Raw genomic sequence first — 12,647 nt, forward strand, 5'->3', positions numbered from 1 at the left:
TTCTTCAAGTGGTCATGTATGCATTCACACAAATGTGTTTTTTCCTGCACAGACCCCATTCGGAAAGTTCTAAAGCTCTCCAGCTTGGTGGGAATATCTCCACCCCTTCCTCCCTATTCTGCATGCCTCAATTGCCAAGTTACTTTTCCCTCAGTTTTGAAGTCCGCCAACATAGTGCCAGGGACCTGGAAGAGGGGAGGTAGGGTGAGTTTGTATAAGGGCACATATGACCAGTTGAAGAACTATAGTTACAGGTAAGCAACCTGTTCTTTTCCCTCAGTTTTGAAGTCCGCCAACATAGTGCCAGGGACCTGGAAGAGGGGAGGTAGGGTGAGTTTGTATAAGGGCACATATGACCAGTTGAAGAACTATAGTTACAGGTAAGCAACCTGTTCTTGGAATGGTACAGTTTTAGTTAATATGCTAGAGTCCAGCATATGTCCAATGAATTTAGGGATTGTTCCAGACAGATGGATGTGGATAGAAGGTTGGTATCACAATGTCCTTACTCAGATGGAATTGGGATACACCCTCCAATAAAAAGACCACATCTGGTTGAAGGTTATCATATTTTTGTCAGAGAACAGGGCTGCTAGTTCACATGCATGCCGCTCAGAGATTATCACCACAAGGAAGACAACTTTTAGGGTGATAATCTCTCAACTGTGCATGTCATTGGTTCAAACCGTGGACCCATCAACTGAGATGGTGTCAGAGGAACCAGAAAGCGACAGGCAGTCACATAGGTGAACACATGGGAGTAATCCTTTCAGGAGACTCTTTACTACGGGATGTACAAATAAAGAAATACATGTTTGTTGTGGCCGGTTGATGAGCCACAATGGCTGCCAGACACTTTTTGATGGAAGAAAGGGTCAGTCCTTATTCCTGAAGACAAAAGAGGAAATGCAATAACACAGATGGGGAAGGAGGCTCTGATCTTAATTCTGGGAAGAAGCAGAATTCACAATATTTATCATGGGGCCCTTCCAGACAGCCCTATATCCCAGAATATCAAGGCTGAATATCCCACAATTTCTGCTTTGAACTGGGTTATCTGAGTCCACACTCAGATGTGGGATTTTCTGCATTGATATTCTGGGATATAGGGCTGTGTGGAAGGGCCCATAGTCTTATGAATTCCTAGTAGAGCCTTTGCATGAGGGAAGGAGTACTTCTCAAATTCATGGGGAAAGTTACACCATTATCCCCCATGTGGTCTCTTGTAGAATGAACAAGTTGGGCTAAAGGGTCTGGCCGTGAGAGGAACTGTCATGCACCAGACCTTTAAAAGATGTAGCAGGACAAACAATGGCTGCCTCAGTCAGAAGGGAGCCACACACAGATGACACTGGACTTTCCCCTGCGCGATTTCACTATCAGCCTGGATAGCAGTGGGAAAGGTGGAAACAGAACAGAAGGCTAGACCTGCTGAGGGGTTGGATTTCTATGTGGAAATAGACATCACAAAGGTCTATCAAGGTGAAACAGTTTCCTCTGAAAAGGGGAGGATTGACTGTCGGGTCACCATTTTGAACTTCTTGGAGAAAATGTATATGTTCAACCCCTAAAGGTCTAGAATTCGTTGGAGCCTTCTATCTCTTTTCGTAATCTGTTGCCATTAAGTACCCTTTTGATAGAATCTCTGTGCGGAAAGTAGATAATTTCTTTGAGAAGGGATTGGGAGGGGAAAGTACAAAGCCAACATGTAGAATACTTGAGAGCTCTATGCTGTAACCCTGATGCACAATGGTAAGGACCCAACAACAAGTGGTGATGTTCCACCAAGTGTTGTAGTGGTGGAATAGTTTGGATGACTGGGATGGAAACTGGTCACACTGATGGAAAGTTGACATCAGTTCCGAATATGGATGGTCAGTGACGTTGGTGTTCATGCATTTCTGAGGCTTAGTGATTGACACTGAAACCATGTGTAGATGTTGTATCTTTGCTGCCTGCAAGGTGGGGACACGAGAGAAGCCTCCCACAAGGATGATAAAACATCCAGGTGTCTCCTGGGCAACGTCCTTGCAGACAGCCAATTCTCTCACACCAGAAGCGACTTGCAGTTTCTCAAGTCGCTCCTGACACGATAAAACAAAAACAAAAAACATCTGCAATGTGATTTCTCAACAAATAGAGCACTTATTGACGATATGCCCTCCTCCAAGGAGAAAAGGCACTTAGAATGCCCATCTGGCAAGGCAACCATATGGTCACAAACAAAACATAGTTTGAAAAGGGACAAAAAGGCCATAAGAGGGGTGAAACAATGAAAAGGATTGGGTTCTTTATGATTGGGTTCTTTAATGATATGGTTAATAAAGAATATAAATGTAAACAATTATGAGAGAAAGAATGAAGATTTAGAATATCTAAAAGACAAATGAATACTGAAGAGTGAGAAGATGATGAAAGGAATTTGGCAGACAAAATAAAACTGAGGGAACAGTAGCTTGGGATTTCAAACCTGTGTGATAAGAAAAGGGTGCGGGGATGTTGCTGCATAGTTGAAGAACTCTAGAACTTTCACAATGGGGTCTCTGCGCAGTATCCAAACCATTTGTGTGATGTACAGAGACCACCACAACAAAGAATTGAAGAAATACCATTGGTATGATCTGAGACAGGAAGAGGGTCCTGTCCCGTTGGTCCTTGTGTATACAAGGACCTTCTGTATGGCCTACATACAACAATCAGCATGATCTTTAATCACTTTGACAGGAAGCAAAGTTGCCAACTGTGAGGATAGTTTCAGATATTGTAGGATTCCAGATAAAAGATGTCCAGCTTGCATTGTATACCATTATCTACCCACATTGACAACATATACATTTGCACAATTAAGTGCCCAATAACGACTTTAAAAGAATTTTAAAGAAAGACAGAACAATTTATCCAAGTAACAGTTTCAACATAAAACAAAACATGACATTTACAATAAATGCTAGTCTTTTTATAATAAAAAAATAGAAAAAATAAACTTATTTACCTTTGGAGCACACAAAACACCAGCTTACATTAACATGTGCATGATGGCTCTTTCCTTTCATGGCAGTGAAGTGGTTGGTACAAATAATGCTACTGGAAGTAATCATTGAACATCCTGCCGCAACACAAGCATCACTAGCATGATAGGCAATAGGACACCGAACACATCGAATCATTTTGCCTATAAAAACACACACATATATGCACATCACCATACCAAATTACTGATCAAAATGTAAAGAAAATGCAAAGACAATTGCAAATGCTACCTTGTACGTACACTGTTCGCACATGTCAACTATATGCCATGAACATTTTCCCCCAAAACAATTAACGTAGTATATCTGTTGCTTTCTGCCATTTGACTACTTTTGTATCTTAGCTAATTTAACATGCTGGAGCAAAAATGTCCCATGCCATTTTTCATGAATTCATGGTATAGCAAAGAAGTGGCAGGTTACCATCAGATCGGCCTGATTTTGGGAGGGGGGGGGGGGGGGAATCAAGATTTCTTTCCCGAGGACAATAGAATTCACTTGGGCCAACAATTGCCCCGTGAAATATAGAATAAGCATTTTTATCACATTTACTTTTAGTCTAGTATTGTTTTCTGGCTCTACGTGTCTTGATGGGATCTTCTGCTCAAGAACACTTCTTTAGACATATATATGCTAAATGTTATATGACAAAAGTAAAAAACAACAACAAATAAACTGACCCATTAAAAACACAGTTATAAACATAACATATCACTTCCAATCACCATTCTGCCATGCAATTAAAAATCAAATAAATAAGAGATAGACAAGAAGAGTGCAGTCAAAGCAGGAGGGCTGTGCAAAGGCTTCGGCAATCTGCCAGGCTTTGGCAGAAAAAAATAACAAAGCCTCAACTAAAGATAAACCAATTTCTGACCGCTAGCGACCTAGCTATCGAGGGATTAAAAGTCTCAAGTTTGGGATGTGTAGTCAGATGAAGCATCGTTTAGAATCACACCAAGTTCTCGTCCTTGTCTTATGGAAACCTTGCTTTGAAGTTTCATGCTAAGATATTTCTTGTTCATGGTTTTGGATTCCTGGATTTCATGATTGCTTACCCAAGCCTTGGATCAATGTATTCCTGATTTTCTAGATTGTTTTGGAGATGTGTGGACTTTGCTTTTATGGACGTTGCTGAACTCTACCTTGGACTAATGCTGAACTCTACCTTGGATCTTCCGTATCATAATAAGTCTTTTAAAAAAGAAACTTATATGCTATCCTGTTTTCAGCCACTAGGTGGCAGCATTATCCCATTTGAAATCATTGTAAAGAAACATACTGCACTTTTTTTGCAAATAAAAATATTCATATCCCTAAACCTTTCATGCTACTACCACAATAAACCATAGAACCATATATTTAGAACTACATGAGCCATCCAGTCCCAACATGCTGAATATGTGAACCACTGGGCTACAGTGTCAAAATTCAAAAAGGCATTCAAATTTTAAAGAAAAAACACATAGAAAATAAATACCTTTAGACACTTTAGGATTAGAAGGACTAGTAACATGGCAACTGACACAACTGTGAAGAGGGCATCGAAAACCTCTATTTTCAAATACTGTCAGGTGGAATTTTTTAACACATGTTTCATGGTAAAATTTTCCGCAGTGTGATACAATGCAACGTTTCACCTCAGATTTTTTCTCTTTGCACACAAAACATGAATGATTACCTATAAAAAATTAAAACATGCTTGAATATTTTAAAAGAGTAAAACCCAGATTAATTTCATGATACATACCTAATTGCCATATATACTCAATTACAAGTTGAAATTTTGTTTGGCAAAAAAAATTGACACAAAAAATCTGGTTTGACTTAATTACTGCTCCAACCTCCAGAATCACCCAACCTATGAGATATATAGTGTCATCCCTACAGATCTCTTTCTGTAGTACAATCTCTGCACGGCATCTTCCCTCTGGGATGCTGAAGGCAAGGGGGTTACTCATGAGTAAGCAAGTGGAAGATCATCCCCCTCACATACCCAGACATTGTATGCTCCTTGGCCAGTGAGGCTCTGCACTTGCAATCATGTTATGATTTCTCCTCCATCTCTGGAGTCATGCTCCTTTGACTCCCAGTAACATGGTGAGGCTGCTGCAGAGCTGATGCCACTACATCAGCCACCACTGCTGCCAATCCTCAGGCCTGCCACAGCCATGACCATCCTGCTGCATGAGACTCAGGCGAGAAGAGTTTGCTGCCTCCAGAACAGTGGGATACAGAACAGGAGTGCAAGTATGTGGAAAGGACATTGGAAGCAGGTACATCATCTGCAATAGGTGAGCCAGGAGGTAGCCTAGCCAAAAAAGGAGTAGTGATCATTCACTTGCTTCCTCAGGAATGAAACAACTATTCTGAGCTGCCCAGCAAGGAAAGCATAGTGCAGGCATTGTAGTATCACATGACTGGGATCACACTAACTCTAGTGATGCTATTTATGTGGGTGGGAAAATGGTGGCAGTGATGGCACTTTGCCGTTTTCCCTAAAAGGGGAGCTGAGAGAATTGCAAGGGGTTAATTAATTAATTAATTAATTAATTAATTAACTACATTTATATCCCACTCTTCTCACCCCGAAGGGGACTCAGAGCAGCCTTACAAAAAAGGCAGTAATTTGATGCCATAAACATACATATAGTAAAATAAACACATACAGTAGAGTCTTGCTTATCCAACATAAACAGTCCGGCAGAACGTTGGATAAGGAAATGCCTATTAAACGTCAAATTACATTATGATTTTACAAATTAAGCACCAAAACATCATGTTTTACAACAAATCGACAGAAAAAGCAGTTCAATACACAGTAACATGTTGTAATTACTGTATTTATGAATTTAGCACCAAAGCATCACAATGTATTGAAACAGCTGTGGATCTGGGCGGGAGGCAGACTGCGTTGGATAATACAGAACGTTGGATGAGCGAAGGTTGGATAAGTGACACTCTACTGTACATTAAAACCAGGAAATTAAAACATCAATATTAAAACCAGTTATTAAAATCACATCGTACAAAATCCAATCCAATGGGTCCACCCAATACAGACTAAGCTCTTGCCTTGTTCATTCTATCCTACAAATTTTCCCCAGGGTTTAATGTGACTCCACTATCCTTGAGACATTCAATGTATAATATACATTGAATGTCTCAATAAATAAATAATGTCTCAATAAATGTTAGTTTTTAGCTTTAATCACGAAAAATTGTAAAATTATGCAAACAATAAAGCATCCAATAAGTTTGTGGTTTCAGAAAAACTTGCCTGAAGAGCATTCAGTACAAATAAAGTGTCCTAAGGGCTTTGCAGATAGACCTGTGCAGCCTGCATGAAAAGCACCAAAACAGCGTCCTTCACAAAACAGCAGATCTCCAGGCTTTTCGCAGATCTTTGAAAAGAGAAAAATTAAATACTAAAAAGCATAGAAACAGTGGAATGGTTTCTCTTCTTTTCAACCAGTCTTTCTTACTTACATGACATATCGAAAATATAGGTTGCTTACCTGTAAACGTATTTCTTCCAGTGATAGTCTGTGAAATGCGCACTAATGGGTTTCTGTGCGCATGCGCAGTGATTTCGGAACATTCTAGATGAAAAGAATTTAGGCGGGAGTCCCGCCCACCCTCCCAATGGTATAAAAGGCAGTAGGCGGAGTTCCGCTTCAGTTCCTTGCCGCCAGACAGCAGCCAGGAAAAGAGGCATGACATAAGAGGGGAGGACGGGCGGGACGTGCGGATTTCACAGACTATCACTGGAAGAAATACGTTTACAGGTAAGCAACCTATATTTCTTCCTCGTGTAGTCTGTGAAATGCGCACTAATGGGTGATTGTAAAGCTACCAACCTGGAGGTGGGTCATGCCACACAGGAGAAGAGAACTGCTCTGCCAAAGGCCGCATCTCTCTTGGCGAGGATGTCGAGCTTGTAGTGAGAGGCAAAGGTGGAAGGTGTCGTCCAAGTTACTGCTCTGCAGATGTCGTGGACTGGAACACCATGGAGAAAGGCTTGAGATGTTGAAAGCGACCTCGTAGAGTGGGCGTGGATAGTTGAAGGAGGTTCCTTGTGCGCCAGACTGTAAGCTAGGCGAATTGTGGATACTATCCATGATGACAATCTTTGAGATGTTACTGGGGCGCCCAAGGCGTCCTTCCGGTATTTTAGGAAAAGTCTTGGAGATTTTCTATAGGAGGCTGTCCTGGATATATAGAAGGAGAGGGCTCTTTTGACATCCAGCGCGTGGAGTGCAACTTCCAAAGGAGAGGAAGGGTTAGGAAAAAAGGCAGGGAGAGTGATGTCTTGGGACATGTGAAACTTGGAGACAACTTTAGGAAGGAAGGTAATGTCGGTCCGAAGGACTACTTTGTCCTCGTGGAACCTAATAAAAGGAGGGTCTGAGCGAAGAGCAGCGAGTTCACTGGCCCTCCTTGCAGAAGTGATGGCCACTAAGAACGCCGTCTTCCAGGAGAGGTGGGAGATGTCGCAGGAGGCCATAGGCTCAAAGGGAGGTTTGGAGAGTTGAGACAATACAAGCTCAAGGCTCCAAGCCGGGGGTGGAGGGGAAACTGGGGGGTGAACATTTTTATAACCTTTAACAAATAACTGTATCAACGGATCTTGAAAAAGGGACAGTAGTCCTGATTTTCTCCTAAACCAGGAGAGTGCTGCGAGATAGCACTTAATTGAGGAGAGGTGAACTAGAAAGTCTAAGACAATATGTACTGGGGCTGAGGCAGGCTCAAAGCCCAAGGGGTGAGTGAAAGACTTGAATTTTGACCATTTATAGGTATAAGATCTTTTGGTGGAAGTCTTTTGAGCTGCCTGGATGATGAGTCGTGCAGCCTCAGAGAGATGGGTCATGGTGTGATCCTCCACGCCGTGAGGCGTAGAGTTGGGAGATCTGGATGGCAGATCAGCCCGTTTTGTATGGTGAGGAGATCCGGGCTGGATCGTAGGCGAAGAAAAGTTCTTCGCGATGCGTGAAGGAGAGGAGCAAACCATGTTTGCCTGGGCCACCAAGGGGCTATCAAGATGCAATTGGCCTTGTCTGTGATGACCTTCGCAACTACTCTGGAGAGTAGAGGAAGGGGGGGAAAGATGTAGAGGAACCCTTGAGACCACTGGAAGAGAAAGGCGTCTCCTAAGCAGCCTGGGAATACGTGAGGGTGGAGCCTCGCGCAAAAGAGTGTGCACTGTGTGTTGTCTGGGGAGGCAAACATGTCTACTTGTGGTTGGCCCCAGTGACGGGTCAAGAGGTTGAACTCTCTGGGGTGTAAGTGCCACTCGTGGGTTGTGGTCGGAGTCCTGCTGAGGGAGTCCGCCAGAGTATTGTCTTTTCCCGGAAGGTGGATTGCAATGAGGAATATGTTCCTCCGAATGCACCATTCCCAGATCTCTGATGTTATGGAGAGGAGAGTTGGGGAGTGGGTTCCCCCTTGTTTGTTGAGGTAAAATTTTACTGATGTGTTGTCTGTGACTATCTGGATGGTGCGGTTGGAGACTTGGTGAGCAAAGGCCCGGAGGGCTTTTCCCACTGCCAGTAGCTCCAGTGCGTTGATGTGGAGTTTTTGTTCTGAGTGAGACCAGCGGCCGCTGATCGTCAAGTCTCGGAGGTGTGCTCCCCAGCCGGAGGAGGAGGCGTCTGTTGTCAGTGACAGGGACGGGCGGGGGGGGGGGTGTGAATGGGAGACCTGAGCACACATTGGATTCCCTTGTCCACCACAGGAGGGAGTTGAGGACATGAGCGGGAGGTTGAAGAATCATGGATTGTGAGTCGTGAATGGGATCGAGTACCCCCAGGAACCAGGATTGGAGTGGGCGGAGGCGGAGCCGGGCGAAAGGGGTCACACTTGTAGTGGACGCCATGTGGCCAAGGATGGATTGGATAGCCCATGCAGAGGACCGGCCTGAAGAAAAAAGGCTGTTGATGGCTTGGCAGAGATTGGAGAACCGGTCTTCTGGCAGGTAAGCCCGTTGGGATGTGGAGTCTATCAGGGCACCAATGAAATGGATGCGCTGGGTAGGTATGAGGTGGGATTTGTCGAGATTTACGACAAGTCCAAGTTCCTGTAGGAGAGACAAGGTGAAGGAGATGTCAGAGAGGAGCTGGGAACGAGATTTCGCCGAAAAAAGCCAATCATCTATGTATGGAAAAACCGTTACGCCGTTCTGGCGTAGGTGAGCAGCTACTACTGACATGCATTTAGTGAAAACCCTTGGGGCGGAGGAAAGACCAAAGGGTAATACGGAGAAAGAAAAAATGTGGTTGTCCAGTGCAAAGCAGAGATATCTGCGATGGTTGTGTCTAATTGAAATGTGGAAGTATGCGTCTCTGAGGTCAACCTTGGCGAGCCATGCTCCCTTTGTGATGAAAGGAAGGATGTTGGCTAATGTGACCATGCGAAATTTGCGAGGTGAAATGAATTTGTTAATGCCTCGGAGGTCTAGAATGGGGCGTTGACCTCCGTCCCTTTTATCTACTAGGAAGTAGCGGGAGAAAAAGCAAGTGTGAGCTAAGTCGGGATGTACAGGGGAAATTGCCCCTTTCTCTAAAAGAGAGGAGATCTCGTCCCAAAGCATGGGAGAGGATTGAGTTGGTAAAATTTTCCCCAGTGGAGGTAGAGAATGGAATTCAATGGCATAACCTTCATCCACTATGCGGAGGACCCAGGTGTCATTGGTTATGGACTGCCAAGCAGGTAAGTATGGATGGAGTCTGTTGAGGTATAGTGGTAAAGTGGATGTGATGTGTGTGGAGGGTGGGGAAAGGGCAGGTAGATTCAGTGCTGGGGAGGGAGGGGGGCTAAAAACGCCGTTTTTTGTTATCTGGAGGTTTAGTGCCCCGATACTGACCCTTAAAGGGAACAGGTGGCTTCCCAGTGGTGGCAGGAGATGAATGAGGACGTTGTTTTCCTCTGTAGGAGTGAGGGTTGTAACGGCCTCTATGATAGGTGGGGTAATGATAGTAATTGCCCCATCATTGCCTCTGTTGATAAGGTTGTTGGTCATATTTAGCGACTGTTTGTTTCATCTCATGAGAATGTTTTAACTGGGAATCTGTTTCTGGATTAAACAATCCTGTTTAATCCATAGGGAGATCTTCAATCAACGTGCGAGCTGAAGGAGAAAGAGTGGACGCCCTGAGCCAGGCGTGACGTCTCAAGGCCACTGCCCCGGCAATGAGTTTGCCGGACGTGTCAGCTGTGTTCTTTGCTAAGTCCTTTTGGAGCTTAGAGAGAAGAAGTGCTTCTTGAGCAAAGGCTTTTGCCATTGGTTGATCAGCCATTGGTAAGAGATCAAGATAAGGTGAAATTTTGTTCCAGAGGTGTGTCTGGTATACACTCATGTAAACGCCATAATGTGCCATTCTGGCAAACAGGCAGGCAGAGGAATAAAACTTTTTTGCCATGGCATCTAGTTTCTTTCCTTCTTTGTCTGAGGGAGAAGCCTGATTTCTCTGAACTGGTTTGGGTTGGGCGTCTGTAACAACTGAATTGGCTCTAGGTAGTTTAGCAAGCCATGAAGCTGCCGTGAGGTCAATGCGATAAAGATTCTCAGCTCGCTTTGGTGTAGCTGGAACCAGGGCTGGCGAAACACCTTCTGTTTTTAGGACTTCTAGAAGGTAAGGTAATGTGGGCAATATAGTTGACATGGGTCGCTGTTGTTCAGATGAGGTGAAACAAGGGTCATCCACAGCCTTAGTAGGCTGGGGAACGGCCAGATTAAGTGACCTGGAAAGTCTGATAAATAAAGCAGAAAAGTTTTTAAACTCTTCCGCTTGTAGAGGGTCTGGATCTGGTTCAGCTTGAAGAGCAGAAATGGGAGGTGAATCACTTGAAGATTCGACATCCACAGTTTCTGGGTCGGGTTGGTGATCCTGCTGAGGAGTAGTAGGATCCGGGGGTGGCGCCCCCTGGTGTTGAAGGAGAGGGGGCTCAGGAGGGGGCCTAGAGACAGTGGCGGAAGGAGGGGGGTAGGAATGAGGATAGGGATGAGGAGGAGGAGTATGGTCCCTCGAGTATTCCCCTTGATAGTAAGGGTAGTAGAAGGGGGGGGGAGGATAGAGGGGAAAAGGATAGTCATAAGGGTAAGGAAAACGTGGATCGCGCCCGCGCGGATCGCGCCCGCGCGGGCGTTTGGAGGGAGGAGTGTGGGACCGGGACCGAGAATGCGAGGAGGATGAGGATCGGGACCGGCGCCTGGAGGAGCGGCTCGGCCGAGAATGGCCACGTTCTCCTTGTGAGGTGGGAGGGGCCGGTACCGGGGAGGGAGGTTGTTCCCTGAGAGGTTGGGCAGGCTGAAGGAGGGAGGGGGAAGAGGGGAGGTTAGGATCGGGCTGGGAGTTGAGGAGCTCGATCGGGAGAAGTTCCGGGGGCTTCTGAAGCTCCAGAAATTGCGGTGCGGTTTGCTCCGTGGGCGAGAGCTCAAGCAGCTGGGCCGGCGGTACCAGCGGGGGAGGACTCAGGGGCTGTACGCCAGAGAGTTGCCGTCCCTTTTTTTTATTTTGTTTCTCCTTTGACTTGCTCTTATGAGCAGTTTGTTTGGAGACCCTGAGTCTTTTCGGCGGCGGCTCGTCCCCAAGGGGAGGAGTCACGGCCGCAGGGTTTTCTTCCAGCTGCATGGAGGAGGTGCCCGGCCGCTCTCCGGAGAGAGGGGAGGGTGAGGGCTGCTGAGAGAGACTGAGCGCGGCTGCTCATATAAAAGAGCTTTAAGACGGGAGTCTCTGCTCTTTTGGGCCCGAGATGTAAAGCCTCTGCAGATCTCGCAGGCAGAGCGATTATGGGCCTCCCCAAGGCACAAAAGACACTTGGTGTGTCTATCGGCTTCTGGGAGATTAACTCCACAAGCCGAACATTTTTTAAAAGATAAAGCCGACATGCTAGCCTGTCCGTGGTCGGTCCGTTGTCGAGGGAAGGAGAATGGAGGATCGTTGAGTGCAGTCCGAGTCGATAACAAGGTAAGTAAACAGAGAGGAAAGTCCGAAATGCTTCTGCTGTCGCGCGGAAAGAAGAACTGAAGCGGAACTCCGCCTACTGCCTTTTATACCATTGGGAGGGTGGGCGGGACTCCCGCCTAAATTCTTTTCATCTAGAATGTTCCGAAATCACTGCGCATGCGCACAGAAACCCATTAGTGCGCATTTCACAGACTACACGAGGAAGAAACTACATTTCTATTTCGTTCTCATTGAGTCTCACTTTCAACACCATTTAATGTATCAAATTATTTAATCATTCAGCCTAGTCCTGAGCGTGTTTATTGATAGGCATGTTCCATTTGAATCATTCCCTTTCTTATCCCTCCTGCTCCTTCTCCTTACTTGCCCTGTTTTAATTATAAAATTAGGCTAAGTTGGATGCAGAGAAGCGTTAAATCATTGAAACTGAAGTGGCCAACTCTTTCTGATATGGTTGACAATTAGCAGAACAATCAGAGCACTGTATCACCTCCACAGGATTTATTAGTATCTTCACATTTATAATGATATGAAAGGAAACCACAAGAGTAAGAGCAGCCTCCTACATAGCCCAGGACACTGCTTGAGCTGGAAGCTATTGGGTTGATACGCAAGCCTGAGACATACATTACTTGATTCTGAGAAGCTG

The 12,647-nt window shown here is 45.1% G+C and overlaps 1 protein-coding gene and 1 long non-coding RNA gene across 2 annotated transcripts in view; one reads left to right on the forward strand and one right to left on the reverse strand.

Annotated features, from left to right (window-relative positions):
- NSD2 (nuclear receptor binding SET domain protein 2) overlaps positions 1-12,647 on the reverse strand; it is a 67,258-nt gene that overhangs the window by 12,633 nt on the left and 41,978 nt on the right. Inside the window, exons 11-13 of the mRNA XM_067466932.1 lie at positions 6,310-6,433; positions 4,510-4,710; positions 2,993-3,172 (exon numbers count right to left, since the gene is read on the reverse strand). Of these exons, the coding sequence (XP_067323033.1) occupies positions 2,993-3,172; positions 4,510-4,710; positions 6,310-6,433 (505 nt within the window). The remainder of the gene's footprint in view (positions 1-2,992; positions 3,173-4,509; positions 4,711-6,309; positions 6,434-12,647) is intronic.
- On the forward strand, positions 8,851-10,452 carry LOC137096745 (uncharacterized). Its single transcript, XR_010909708.1, has 2 exons — positions 8,851-9,006; positions 10,135-10,452. It is a non-coding gene; the product is annotated as an uncharacterized lncRNA (long non-coding RNA).

The sequence above is a fragment of the Anolis sagrei genome, chromosome 3, assembly GCF_037176765.1.
Source record: "Anolis sagrei isolate rAnoSag1 chromosome 3, rAnoSag1.mat, whole genome shotgun sequence".
Classification (NCBI taxonomy): Eukaryota; Metazoa; Chordata; class Lepidosauria; order Squamata; family Dactyloidae; genus Anolis; species Anolis sagrei.